Here is a 12,400-nt window from a genome sequence, read left to right as displayed (position 1 = left end):
TTCCCTTCATTGTCTTAACATTACCAAATTTTGGGGGGACTTGTAGAGTTACGTATAACATTTTTTCTTCATGTGATGTGAAGGCTCCAAATCTTCTCCTATACACGTTAATAATGTCTCTCTCGTTCTGCAAATTAGTCGCCAATTATGCCGCGTGAGGTGGGCTATCTAGAGGTTGTTAATTGTTTTTGGGGCCCTATCATCTGGTAGTTTGGTTTGAACTTGATTCCCAAAGCTTAAGTTTGGCATGTTGTGTTGGTTTTAAGTTTATCTTGATGACTAACTGACAGAATTTGTTATGGGTGTAGCCCTAGCCTTTTCGGGGAATGTTCAATCTGTGGACTATTGATTGGGGGGGAAGTTTTTAGGCAGCCTGTCATGGTCATCCAATTGCTATATAAGGCCACAAAAAGAGGGTGGTGGGTCGTAGAGTTCTGAGAACTTGGCCAGCCCTCCATAGATTCATCAAAACTGTCGTGCTTTTATCTTCCTTCTAATCTTCTCCAATATGGCATTAACAAGGAACAAGCCTCTTGTTGTAGTGCTGCTTCTTGGGTTTGTCATCATGTCTACCCTCACAATAGGTCTCTTTCTCACTCACTCCCCCTCCATATATATATATATATATTATTGTTATTAGCATTAAGCCTCTTGAAACGTAATATCTACGTGGATGAGGAAAAAGTTTTTAACGTTATACATATGAGCTTTTTTTAATTGATTTGTAAATATGTTTTAAAGTTGTGATAACGTCTTAGGTTTAGAATTAATAATATTTATATGATTGAAAATTGAGTTATCATAAATAGTGTTAGAATTAATTTTTAATTTTGATGTGAGAGTTTGTTTGTCCCTACAAGGGTAAGATATTTATTTGTGTAGCTCTACGATCTTGTAAAACATTACAAAGATGTTATGTTTATATATGATTGATTGTGATATTTCGCATCAATTTGGAGAAAAAGTTGACGTTATTATATATAAATCAACTCCTCTTAACTTTATGAGAACTTGGATTCAGAATAAATAACATCTACACAATTGAAAAAATATTGATACATGAAATTTGATCCCCCTTAGAAGACCTTTCTTTCCCCGAGAAGTTAGCTAGGCCGTGAGCATGAAACTGTGTATGTTATACTATTTATTTTCTTCCTTTCTTCCCTGAGCTTATCATATTTTGGTGAATCTAATGCAGGAGCACAATCCATAGGAGTTTGTTATGGAACGAATGGCAACAACTTGCCTAGCGCATCACAAGTTATAAATCTCTACAAAAGCAATGGCATTGGAAGCATGCGAATCTATGATCCAAATTCAGATACTCTCCAAGCGCTTAAAGGATCCGGCATAGAACTCATCCTCGACGTCCCCAACACCAGCCTTCAATCCCTTGCCTCCGACGCTTCAGCTGCATCTACCTGGGTGCAAAACAACGTAGTAAACTACGCATCAGATGTGAAGTTCCGCTACATCGCTGTTGGGAATGAAGTTTTACCCACCGGCTCAAATGCTCAGTACGCCCAGTACGTCCTTCCTGCCATGAAAAACGTTCAGAGTGCAATAACCTCCGCAGGCCTGCAAGGCCAAATCAAGGTCTCTACCGCAACATATTCATCTGTCCTCGGCACTTCATACCCTCCATCTGCAGGATCCTTCAGTAGTGATGTCTCTTCATTCATAAACCCAATCATAAGCTTCCTTGCTGAGAATGGCTCCCCACTCCTGGCCAATATATATCCCTACTTCAGTTACACCGGCAACACACAAAGTATTCAGCTTGATTACGCCTTATTCACTTCCCCAGGGGTTGTGGTAAAAGACGGGAGCTACCAGTATCAGAACCTTTTCGATGCCTTGTTGGATGCCCTCTATGCTGCTCTTGGAAAGGCGGGCGGGTCTAACTTGAAGATCGTTGTATCCGAGAGTGGCTGGCCATCCGAGGGAGGTACTGCAGCAACAGTGGACAATGCCAGAACTTACTACAAGAATTTGATTAATCATGTGAAGGGAGGGACTCCAAGGAAGTCTGGAGCCATAGAGACCTACTTGTTTGCTATGTTTGATGAAAACCAGAAGACTGGACTTGAAACTGAGAAACATTTCGGCCTCTTCACCATAGTTTAAAGTCGCGGTATCGGTCATTGACTCGGGAGGTCTTGAGGCACATCTGTTTCGGTATCTCGGATCGGTATCGGGTGATACGCAAAAAATTCTAATTTAAGAGCTTAAAATAATTTTAAAAAATTATGAAAATTATTTAAAAAATTAAATACAAATAAATAGAGTGAAAAATTAATAAAATAAACTTCTATTATATTAAAATTATTTAAATTATAATAAAAGCATACTTTTGGGATGATTTAAAATAATATTAAAAATCTCTAAAAATATTTTAATTTAATCACTTGATAATAAATGTTTCTTGTTGAAGATGAAAATAATAAAAAGTAATTTTTTTTATAAAAAATTGTTTAAATTAAATATTTTGAATTTAAAAAAAATATATTTTTAACTATTAAAAAAATAAAACCATGATTCACCTTTAAAAAAATAAATATAATTTTTCTTATAAAATATATTCATTAATTTTAATTTTATATAAATATTCATTTCCTATTTATTTGATATAAGTCTAATATTCATTATTAATTTTTTATCATTATAATTTTCATCAAATTATTTAAAACTCAAATTCCCACTAAATACTCAAAATAAATACATATTATTTAAATCCTAAATCCTCACCTATTTATCAAAAAAAAAAAAAACCCAAATTTAAATACTCAAAACCACCATTGACCGGTCAAACACCCATTTTTCCCCCACAACCAGTTCTTCCGCAGCCCACTTTCTCTCTTCTCCCACTTCCATCGGCCACCTCATCGTCGTTCTCCGTCGATAACAGCGGTGCTGGATTCCGGCGACTCTGCCTCCTCCTCATGTGGCTCAGTTTCATCTCGCCTCCTCCTCATGTGGTTCAGTTCCATCTCCGGCAAGAACTTGGGGGATCCGACCGGCGACTACAAGATGCAGTCCATCTCTGTAATCTGTATTTTTCATTTTCGTAGGTTTTTTTCCTCTCATCTTCTCCACCATTTCTACTCCAATATTACCTTCTTTTCCATTACCAATAACCCAAATAGCTTAGTCTCAACATGATCATGGAGTAGTCCCAACGTTTCCATGGGATTCACTCTTTCAATTCAACCGAGTTTATTCAACAAAATATCCAACTCGGGTATCGGTCCGGTACCGGCCATGGTCGAGGCGGATACGACTCGGCCGAGTCGTACCGGTATCGACCGAGATTTTGAACCCTGCTCTTCACCCCTAGTCAAGAGTCCAAATACCAAATCAGTTTCAGTTGAAGTGATGCAGGGATTGGAACATAATCCTATATCCATGCTTAATTTTGAGTAATTGTCTTGGAAATAAGAGTGCATGCTTTCTGCATTGCATGCCCATGCACGTATGCTTCTTTTTCTTTACAATGATATTGTAAGCTTATTGATCTTCTAATAAATAAAGCAAATTTTCTTCTACGTAATGTAAAATAAATTGTTGATAGTACTTGGGAAAATGGAAGAACTATACGTCACTTTCTGTCAAGGACAACATTTGATCATCAAAAACTATCACAAGCCAAAATATGTCAAATGTGATAAGTAGAAATTACCCGTGTACTAACTAGTTCTTTGCAGCCAGCCCCACCTTCAGGCTAAGTTGGATAATCATTTTTAGTACTTGGATTAGATTTATCTTCTAGATGGATAGATAAATTTATTTTTTACTTTTTTTTCTATTACTTTCACCCGAGTTTAATAGAAGCGTATAAAAATAAAGTTAGATTGAATACCTTGACTTAGAAGTCAAGTTAGATCGAATTCAATTAATTAATTGTTTCTTAACTTGAGATTTGATTTAAATTGGTAGTAAACCTAATTAAATTTGCCCAAGTTACAACCCTAGTATAAAAATTGGTATAAAACACATCAAACCATATATTTTGCGAAAAGTTATGTTTAATTACCTCATATAATTAATTAATGTTGTTTTCTTGCTTAAAGGCTTTGTCTTCATAATGAGTCTATCCCCCCACACACAGCAACCAGAGCTAAGTTCAATAGAAAATTTTCAGGTCTTGATTTTACATTAATAGTCCTCCAAGGACTAAACTATGGATGCCAAACTTGGAAGATTGAGTCCTAATTGTCCTGCAATGAATTCACTCAAGTCATTCATGATTATCTATCGACCAATTTGCTATCCTAATTTGTTTTACATCAATTTTATTTTGTGCATATCTTGATGTTTGATACACTTTATTATGTATGGTACTCCATTTTTGGGGGAATGTATGGAGTCTTTTTCCAGAAGTTTTTAGGCATGCAGCCTGCCATGGCCACTCAATTTTATAAATGGAGTGATGACTGGGCAATGAAACAGTTCAACTCTGTGAGAACTTGGAGAGCTCTATATAGAGCTACAAGAAGAGGGTGGTAGATCAAAAAGCTTTGTGCTATATTTTTTCCTTTACCCTTCTCCATTATGTCATTTCCATTATATGATATAAGCAATAAGCTTCTTGCAGCTATTGTGCTGCTTCTTCTTGGGTCGATATGCAATGTCCACCCTAGGCATGATAGGTTTTCCCTTCTCCCTCTTCTTCCTCCATTCATGGCTATCAATTGTTTTGACAGTCTTTTGTTGCGTTCCATCATATGAGTTTACTTTTTGTAGTTGATCATTTTCTTAATGGGTTGGAATGAAGTTGAGTTGAGTATGTCTTCATGTATATTAACCTCTAAACAGTTTTAACAAAACAAACCATTAGAACAAAAACAAATCTATCCTTCCATTCCACGTTTCTAGGCTGTTAGTATTTGTTTTCCTCTATATTAATTCTTCCTTGAGCTTATGGTGTTCTGCATGAATCAACCAAATCATTAATCAAGAACTAGTTAATAATTTATATTATTTTAATTATATAATAATATTGATTTTACATATGTTTTAAATTTTTTGCTCAAAAAATGTTCAAACTGCAATTAAATCATAGATTATTTTTTTTTGTTAGATGGATAGAAAAATATATATATTATAATATTTTTTAATTATTTTGGCTCAAGTTTATCTTAACTGAGAATTAAAGTTAGACTGAGTTTGGATTAAATATTTCTTAATTTGAAATTTGATACCCAATTAAATCTGCCCAAGCTACGACCCTAGTGTCAACACATCTTATTTTCTTGCTTACAAATTCAAATTTTCTTGTTGAGGGCTTTGTCTTTATAATGAGTCCGCCGCCACACGGATGGCAAAGGTCGTACTAGGAATTTTCCAGGTCTTAGGTTTACACTGTTACCATGCATTAATAGTCCTCCAAGGATTAGACTATAGACATTGTACTTGGAAAAAGTTGGTCATTCATGATCAACTATTGACCAATTTCTTTTCTTTTTTTCCCTTTCTAACTTGCTATGTTTCTTCTAACCAAACTTATTAATTAATTGCATATACTTTGCTACGTTTCCTTTGCTAATGTGCCACATCTCATACATGAATGATGCGTCCACACCCCCAGATTGACGGCAAACAGAGCAGCCTTGAAGTTGCAGTCAATTGGGTTAAAGTTGCAGCCTTGAAGTTAAAATTATTGAGGTTGCTTGAACTTTCAAGGAACCCCACATCTGCTGAAATCAAATGTGCTGCAATCCAACACTAGGGTAGTAGTACTTTTCAGCTCTGTTTTGGAAGCATTTTACTCATTTTTCTTCTGTGTCCTCCTTTTCTAGCGGGACATGAAAATCAGGTAGATGTCTCACAACAGCCCTATATCTATAGGACATCATGCGTGAAACTAAACATAAATTATTTACTTCCTGAAGAGAAAATCTTTAAAATTTTACTTTCTTTTCCAAGATTTGTCTCCTCCCAAATGCACATTCTCTCTAATTAATAAAACATATAGATTTTAAGCCTCCGCTTCAGATATAACCATTGGAATTAACATAACAATCCTTCTCCAAAATATCTTTATTCTAATCTATTTATCTAGCTAATCTTTCCAATTCTTTTAAAAATGGCTAAAATATTCCTCAGAAGTATAATAAATTTTGAATTTGCGCAAGCTGGCGGTATCACCTAAGGTGATAAATTAAAATAAAACATAAATTAAACAAGAGTCCCTAAGTTCCAAAAGTGAGGATGATGAAGAAATGTCGGAGAGTGCGCTTACTGAGTTTGCTAAAAAGTTCAAGAAGTACAAGAAATTCAAAAAAGCCAAGAAAGAATCAAATGATGGTAAAAAAATGGAGGAACTCCATTGGAAAAGAGAAAAAGATGGAGAAAGGTGTGAAAAAAGAGTTGAAAATTGAGTGCTTTAAATGTGGGGGAAATGGTCACTATGCATTTGAATGTTCCTCAAAGAAAAAAGATAAGAAGGCCATGCAAGCTACTTGGAGTGACTCTGAGTCTAATCAATCAAGTGAAAAAGAATCCAATGGAAGTGAGGAATGCACTAACTTAATTCATAGCCTTTGCTACAAGTGTCAATGAGGAACCTCTTTTAAAAGAAGCTTCAAGTGAGTTAAGTGAGTCAAGTAACTCTAATGATGATGACATGAGTTTTGACACAACATATGAGGCTTTGTATAAGGAGTGTTTGAGTCTTAAACAAGAACAAGTCAAGTGGAAGGCTTCTAAGAAGATTTTAACCAATGAGGTTGATGTTTTAAAGGGAGAAAAGAAAGTCTTGCTTGATAAATTGAATTTCTTGAAAATGAACATTTGGAAGTGAAGGAAAAATGTGATGTGTTGAAAAGTGAAAATCAAATGTTCAATGATGAGTTAAGTCTTAGGAAGGAAGAGTTACATCCTAGCTCTAAAAGACTTAATGAGTTGATTAATTTAGGGCGTAAATCTTTTGCTAAAGAGGCTTAGGATTTCTTGGTGGAAATGCTACTCCAAGTAGTAGTAAAACAATTTTTGTTAAGCCTTGTGAAAAAGAATTTCCTAAGAAAACTCAATCTCAAATCAAGTTTCATTGCAATCATTGTAGAAAAATGGGACACACTTTTGATAGATGTTATGCAAGATTGTTTGATAATTTTCAAAGGAAGTTGACCAACCTAATGAATGAATGTCATGCTTTGAAGAATAGGTTGTTGAATGAGAATAAGAGAGTGTCTAAGAAGAGCTCAAAGATCTCTCATAATGATGAGTTGAAAGGAAGCACTTTGAATGGAAAGACAAAAGTCTCAAATGCAAACTTATGTTTATCTAATGAGCATTAAAAGTGAGTAAAGTCACGCGGAATATCCTTGAGTGTTTAAGATTATTCTTCCTTGATTGTTTGCCCTCTCTTTGAAATTAAAAAAAAAAAAATGAAAAAGGAAAAAGAAAAGAAAAATTAAAAAATATTAGGTTTCCCGGAATAGTTATGGCTCCTTGGCAATGTTTCAAGAGTTAAAAAGCCTCTATTGCAAAATTGGGACATCCCTTTTGTTATGTTGTTGGTAAGGCCACCTTAGTGATCCTCAAGTAAAAAATTGATCCTAAGGGTGAAGCTCATGTTTGTGTATTCATTTCAATGCTCAATGTGAAAAACAAATGATGATTAATGAATATTTTTTGGGATGTGAATAGGCCGTGTTAAACAGAAATCCAACAAAGAGAGGTGCAAATTGACTTCTTGGAACATTATCTTGAATTTCTCTAGGAAGAAAGTGTGTCTTGAATTTTTTTTTTCTTTTTTTGCTTTATACCCGGATCCCGGATATAGGTTTATACATGGAAAGAAATTAACATTCTCACTATTGTATGGCGTCATGAGTAAGTCTTCTTTGAGCTTAAGCTTCCTTGTTAGAATGTTGATAATAATTTGTTTTTTACCTATTCATTTGATAAATTTGGAAGGTTCTTCAATCTTTATGTTTATTAATTTTGTCTAAAGTTAAGCTCTTGGTAGCATTCTTGTTCAATAAGAATCAATTTTAATTCCTTGATTGAAAGATAAGTATGTCATCCTATTGAATCTTAGCTTTGGTGAATCAAATTTTCAACTTTTGGAAAGCTTGTTGGTGTGTTTATTGTGTTTTATCGTCAGTTTTTGCCTAAGTCATTTTTCAATAAGGTGTCGATCGATTTGTTGAATTCATTGAGTGCACAATCTTGTGACCGTGCTTAGTTGACTTGACTTAGATAAAACCTTGTATTTAGTTTTTATTCTTCATAGTGGAGTTTTTCAATCGATGGTAGGCCGGTGGTTTTTGATCTCTTTGGAGGTTTTCCTAGGTAAAATTCGGTGTTAATTATCTCTTTCTCTCACTCTACACTTCGATTTGATTTCTATTTTTAATATCATTGATTACTTAGGCAAACATTTTGAATGGAAGAAATATGAGGTGATATAAGTGTGATGATCCATGGAATATCCTTAATAATTTTTTTACTCATTTTGATTAATGATATAATGAAGTAAATTGATATGAGTTACGTTGAGGAGATACTTGTTCTTTTTATTTATTTTTTAGGATTGTTGAAGTATTTGCATGTGTATTGTATTTATGAATTGTTGGGAGAGTGTTGGTGCATATATTCTTACTTGTGGATGTTATGCTTTGTTGAATAGTTGTTAGAAGAGAAGTTTCGTGACATTGAGAAAGTGTAAGGTTAGGTAATTTCCAACACCTATTCACCCCCTCCCCGTTAGGTGTAGTCCATTATTGAGATTCACCTTTTCAAGTCCATCCGGCCCCACACAAACAGCTACCATAGCTAAGTTCAATAGAAAATTTTTAGGTCTTGATTTTACATTAATAGTCCTCCAAGGACTAAACTATGGATGCCAAACTTGGAAGATTGAGTCCTAATTGTCCTGCAACGAATCCACTCGAGTCACTCATGATTATCTATTGACCAATTTGTTATCCTAATTTGTTTTACATCAATTTTATTTTGTGCATATCTTGATGTTTGATAGACTTTATTATGTATAGTACTCCATTTTTGGGAGAATGTATGGAGTCTTTTTCCAGAAGTTTTTAGGCATGCAGCCTGCCATGGCCACCCAATTTTATAAATGGAGTGATGACTGGGCAATGAAACAGTTCAACTCTGTGAGAACTTGGAGAGCTCTATGTAGAGCTACAAGAAGAGGGTGGTGGATCAAAAAGGTTTGTGCTATATTTTTTCCTTTACCCTTCTCCATTATGTCATTTCCATTATATGATATAAGCAATAAGCTTCTTGCAGCTGTTGTGCTGCTTCTTCTTGGGTCGATATGCCATGTCCACCCTAGGCATGATAGGTTTCCCCTTCTCCCTCTTCTTCCTCGATCCATTCATGGCTATCATTTTTTTGACAGTCTTTTGTTGCGTTCCATCATATGAGTTTACTTTTTGTAGTTGATCATTTTCTTAATGGGTTGGAATGAAGTTGAGTTGAGTATGTCTTCATGTATATTAACCTCTAAACAGTTTTAACAAAACAGACCATTAGAACCAAAACAAATCTATCCTTCCATTCCATGTTTCTAGGTTGTTAGTGTTTGTTTTCCTCTATATTAATTCTTCCTTGAGCTTATGGTGTTCTGGATGAATCTAATGCAGGTGCGCAATCCATAGGTGTATGCTATGGAAGGAGTGGTGACAACTTGCCTAGTCCGTCAGAAGTTGTAGACCTCTACAAAGCCACTGGCATTGAAAGAATGAGAATTTATGACCCAAATCCACAAACCCTCCAATCCCTTAGTGGATCCGGCATACAACTCATTCTAGACGTCCCTAATCCTGACCTTCAAGCCATTGCGTTCGATGCCTCGGCTGCAGCTAACTGGGTGCAAATGTTAGAATTTATTTATTTATTTATTTTTAATGTGGCTCACGTGACTTATTATTAATTAAAAGATAATTATGGTTGTCTAATTAATTATTTTTTATTTAATTTAAAAGATAATTATAATTAATAATATTAAGCACTAAAATCCTATTTGTTACTTGAAGAGATGTTTTCTAAATAACCTTTCACGATGGAACGTGAGAAAATAGGATACCCATTTTTTTAGCTCTAAACATCATTTGCAATTCTCAAGAGATTTCTTACTCTTGAATAACCCTTTAAGTGATCAACATTTGAAAATCCTCACATTTAAATTTTTCTTCTCAAATATTTACAAATGAAGATAGAAAATAATCTCATTAAACTTTATGCTCAAATGATATAAGATAATTATATAAGTAAAGAATGTAATGTATGAAAAACCTAGTGCATTAATAATCTTACAAAGAAATCTTATGAAACTTAAGTCTTGAAAAACACTTCTTTTTGAGGTTTTTTACTTCTTATTTATTTCCTTTTAGTTTGATTTACACTTTATGGAAGAAAGTTTTATCTTATATACGAAAATTATAAATTGAAGTGTTTAATTCATTATAGCCAAGGTAGGTGGGCGAGGTTTGGTTTCATCGATATAGCTAAGGAGATCATAGCTAATGAACAAGGTTTAATTTAGAATTGAAGCCTTCATGATAAATAGTTGGTAATGATTGTTTAACTGGGACTTTAGTAAAAACATTTATTGAGATGAGTGTTTGGTGTAAACAATCATAGGTGTTATGAATATTGAGAGTAGAAGTTGTAGAAGTGATAGCGTCTTGGGTGGCTATGAGGCTACGAGGGTGAGGAAGCACTAGATGACTTTGGCAAAGAGAAGAGGGCAGGAAGAAAGAACTAGTGGTGGCTAGGGTTTTCAAGCCAAGGAGTTTCAATGCCTTGATATCATATTGAAGATGAATGAGATCGATTGGCAAATTATTGTGTATCTTTTGATTATGAAGAATATATATATATATATCTATACACATGTACAAAGAATATCAATATGAAAAGTTTTCTGATTACTTAAAATTATAACTTAAAATACAACTAATTTTCAACCAAATAAGTTATTTATAAAAAGAAATAAATTATTTATGAAAGGAAACAAACTAGTGATAATTAAAAAAAAATATGTTAACTTCCTTTATTATACATATCTAACGCTAGCTCTCATGCATACATATGCATATCATATGAATAATTATTTCAATAAAAAGAAGTTAATATTAACATCGATGTGAGTTTTTATTAGTAAGTATTTTTTACTTTGATTAATTTGCTATGAATATAATGCAGGCACACAATCCATAGGGGTCTGTTATGGAACGCTGGGTGACAATCTACCAAGTGCCCCTGAAGTTGTCCAACTGTACCAAAGGCCTGGCATAGAGAAAATGCGAATTTTTTTATCCAAATCCTGCAACCTCGAAGCCCTAAGAGGGTCTAGTATACCACTCATCCTCGGTGTCCCTAATGAAGACCTGCAGGGCCTCGCGTCCATTCCTAAAGCTGCAATTGATTGGATACAATCCAACGAGCTGACCTATGCATTGACTATTATGTCCAAAAACCTCGGTACCATTGTTGGGAAGGACATGTAAAAGAAGGTACTGAGCAGCCTTGAAGACGGTGGCAATTCCTCTCTCTGACTTCTGGAGGAGTTTTGGAAACATGTAGCAGAAACACAAGGCAATAATGGATAGTGATCATTGCCCATATTATTTGATCACTGAATTAAAGCACTAGAATCCAAGTAATAATTTTAACAAAAGGAGATTTTTTTTTCTTTCTTTTCTCCTTCTTGTTAATTGTCTGTTCTTCTGAAAAATGGTATCTAGTCATCTCACATTCCTCATCCACAATAGTGCAACAGGGAAGCAAAATTATGATCTGCAAACAGCCAAATTGCACAAACTATATGTTTTGAAAGCCTAATCGGATGCGATTCACTAGTAGCCAAAATTAAACCTCCAAAAATTCTAATTAAATGCAACTAATAACGCATACATGCATATGCAAAACCATTGGATTAAAGTAACAATCTTTCTCCAAAATACTCTTTATTCTAATTTATTTATCTAGCTGATCTTTCCAATTCTAAAAAAAATAAAAAAAATAAATAAATAATTAATTAAAAAATAACTAAAATATTCCTCGGAATGATAATAAATTAATGTTGAATTTGTGCAGGCTGATGGTATCACCTAAGGTGATAAATTAAAATACAACATAAATTAGCTAATTAAAACATGTGATCATCTTTCTCCTAATTTATTGCACCATTATTCTCTCCCTTAATTGGTGGGAAATGAGCTTTCGTCAAAGTCCATACGCGGAAAAATCTAAGCCCCAAGGCTTACAAGTCTTCTCTTATTTTTCTTAACATTACCAAATTTTTGGGGACTTGTAGAGTATACGTATAAGATTTTTTTCTTTTATTATTGTAATTTAATAGAATATATAGCATGTGAAAGCTCTAAATCTTGTCTTATAAACTTAAATTATGTCTCTCTCATTC

At 34.1% G+C, this 12,400-nt stretch overlaps 2 protein-coding genes across 2 annotated transcripts; both read left to right on the top strand.

Moving 5' to 3' along the window:
• The first annotated feature begins 414 nt into the window (after positions 1-414).
• LOC117915762 (glucan endo-1,3-beta-glucosidase-like) lies at positions 415-2,215 on the top strand. Its single transcript, XM_034831441.1, has 2 exons — positions 415-584; positions 1,199-2,215. Exons 1-2 carry the CDS (start codon positions 509-511, stop codon positions 2,125-2,127), a joined length of 1,005 nt encoding a protein of 334 aa, XP_034687332.1. The 5' UTR covers positions 415-508; the 3' UTR covers positions 2,128-2,215.
• A 4,006-nt stretch (positions 2,216-6,221) lies between these two features.
• LOC117916313 (glucan endo-1,3-beta-glucosidase, basic vacuolar isoform-like) lies at positions 6,222-11,483 on the top strand. The gene is made up of 4 exons (XM_034832270.1): positions 6,222-6,306; positions 9,615-9,849; positions 10,441-10,505; positions 11,179-11,483. Exons 1-4 carry the CDS (start codon positions 6,222-6,224, stop codon positions 11,481-11,483), a joined length of 690 nt encoding a protein of 229 aa, XP_034688161.1.
• Positions 11,484-12,400: the final 917 nt, after the last annotated feature.

Source organism: Vitis riparia, chromosome 6 (genome assembly GCF_004353265.1).
Source record: "Vitis riparia cultivar Riparia Gloire de Montpellier isolate 1030 chromosome 6, EGFV_Vit.rip_1.0, whole genome shotgun sequence".
NCBI classification, from domain to species: domain Eukaryota; kingdom Viridiplantae; phylum Streptophyta; class Magnoliopsida; order Vitales; family Vitaceae; genus Vitis; species Vitis riparia.
The sequence above is the reverse complement of the archived record's forward strand: the minus strand, read 5'-3'. Positions and strand labels throughout refer to the sequence as shown.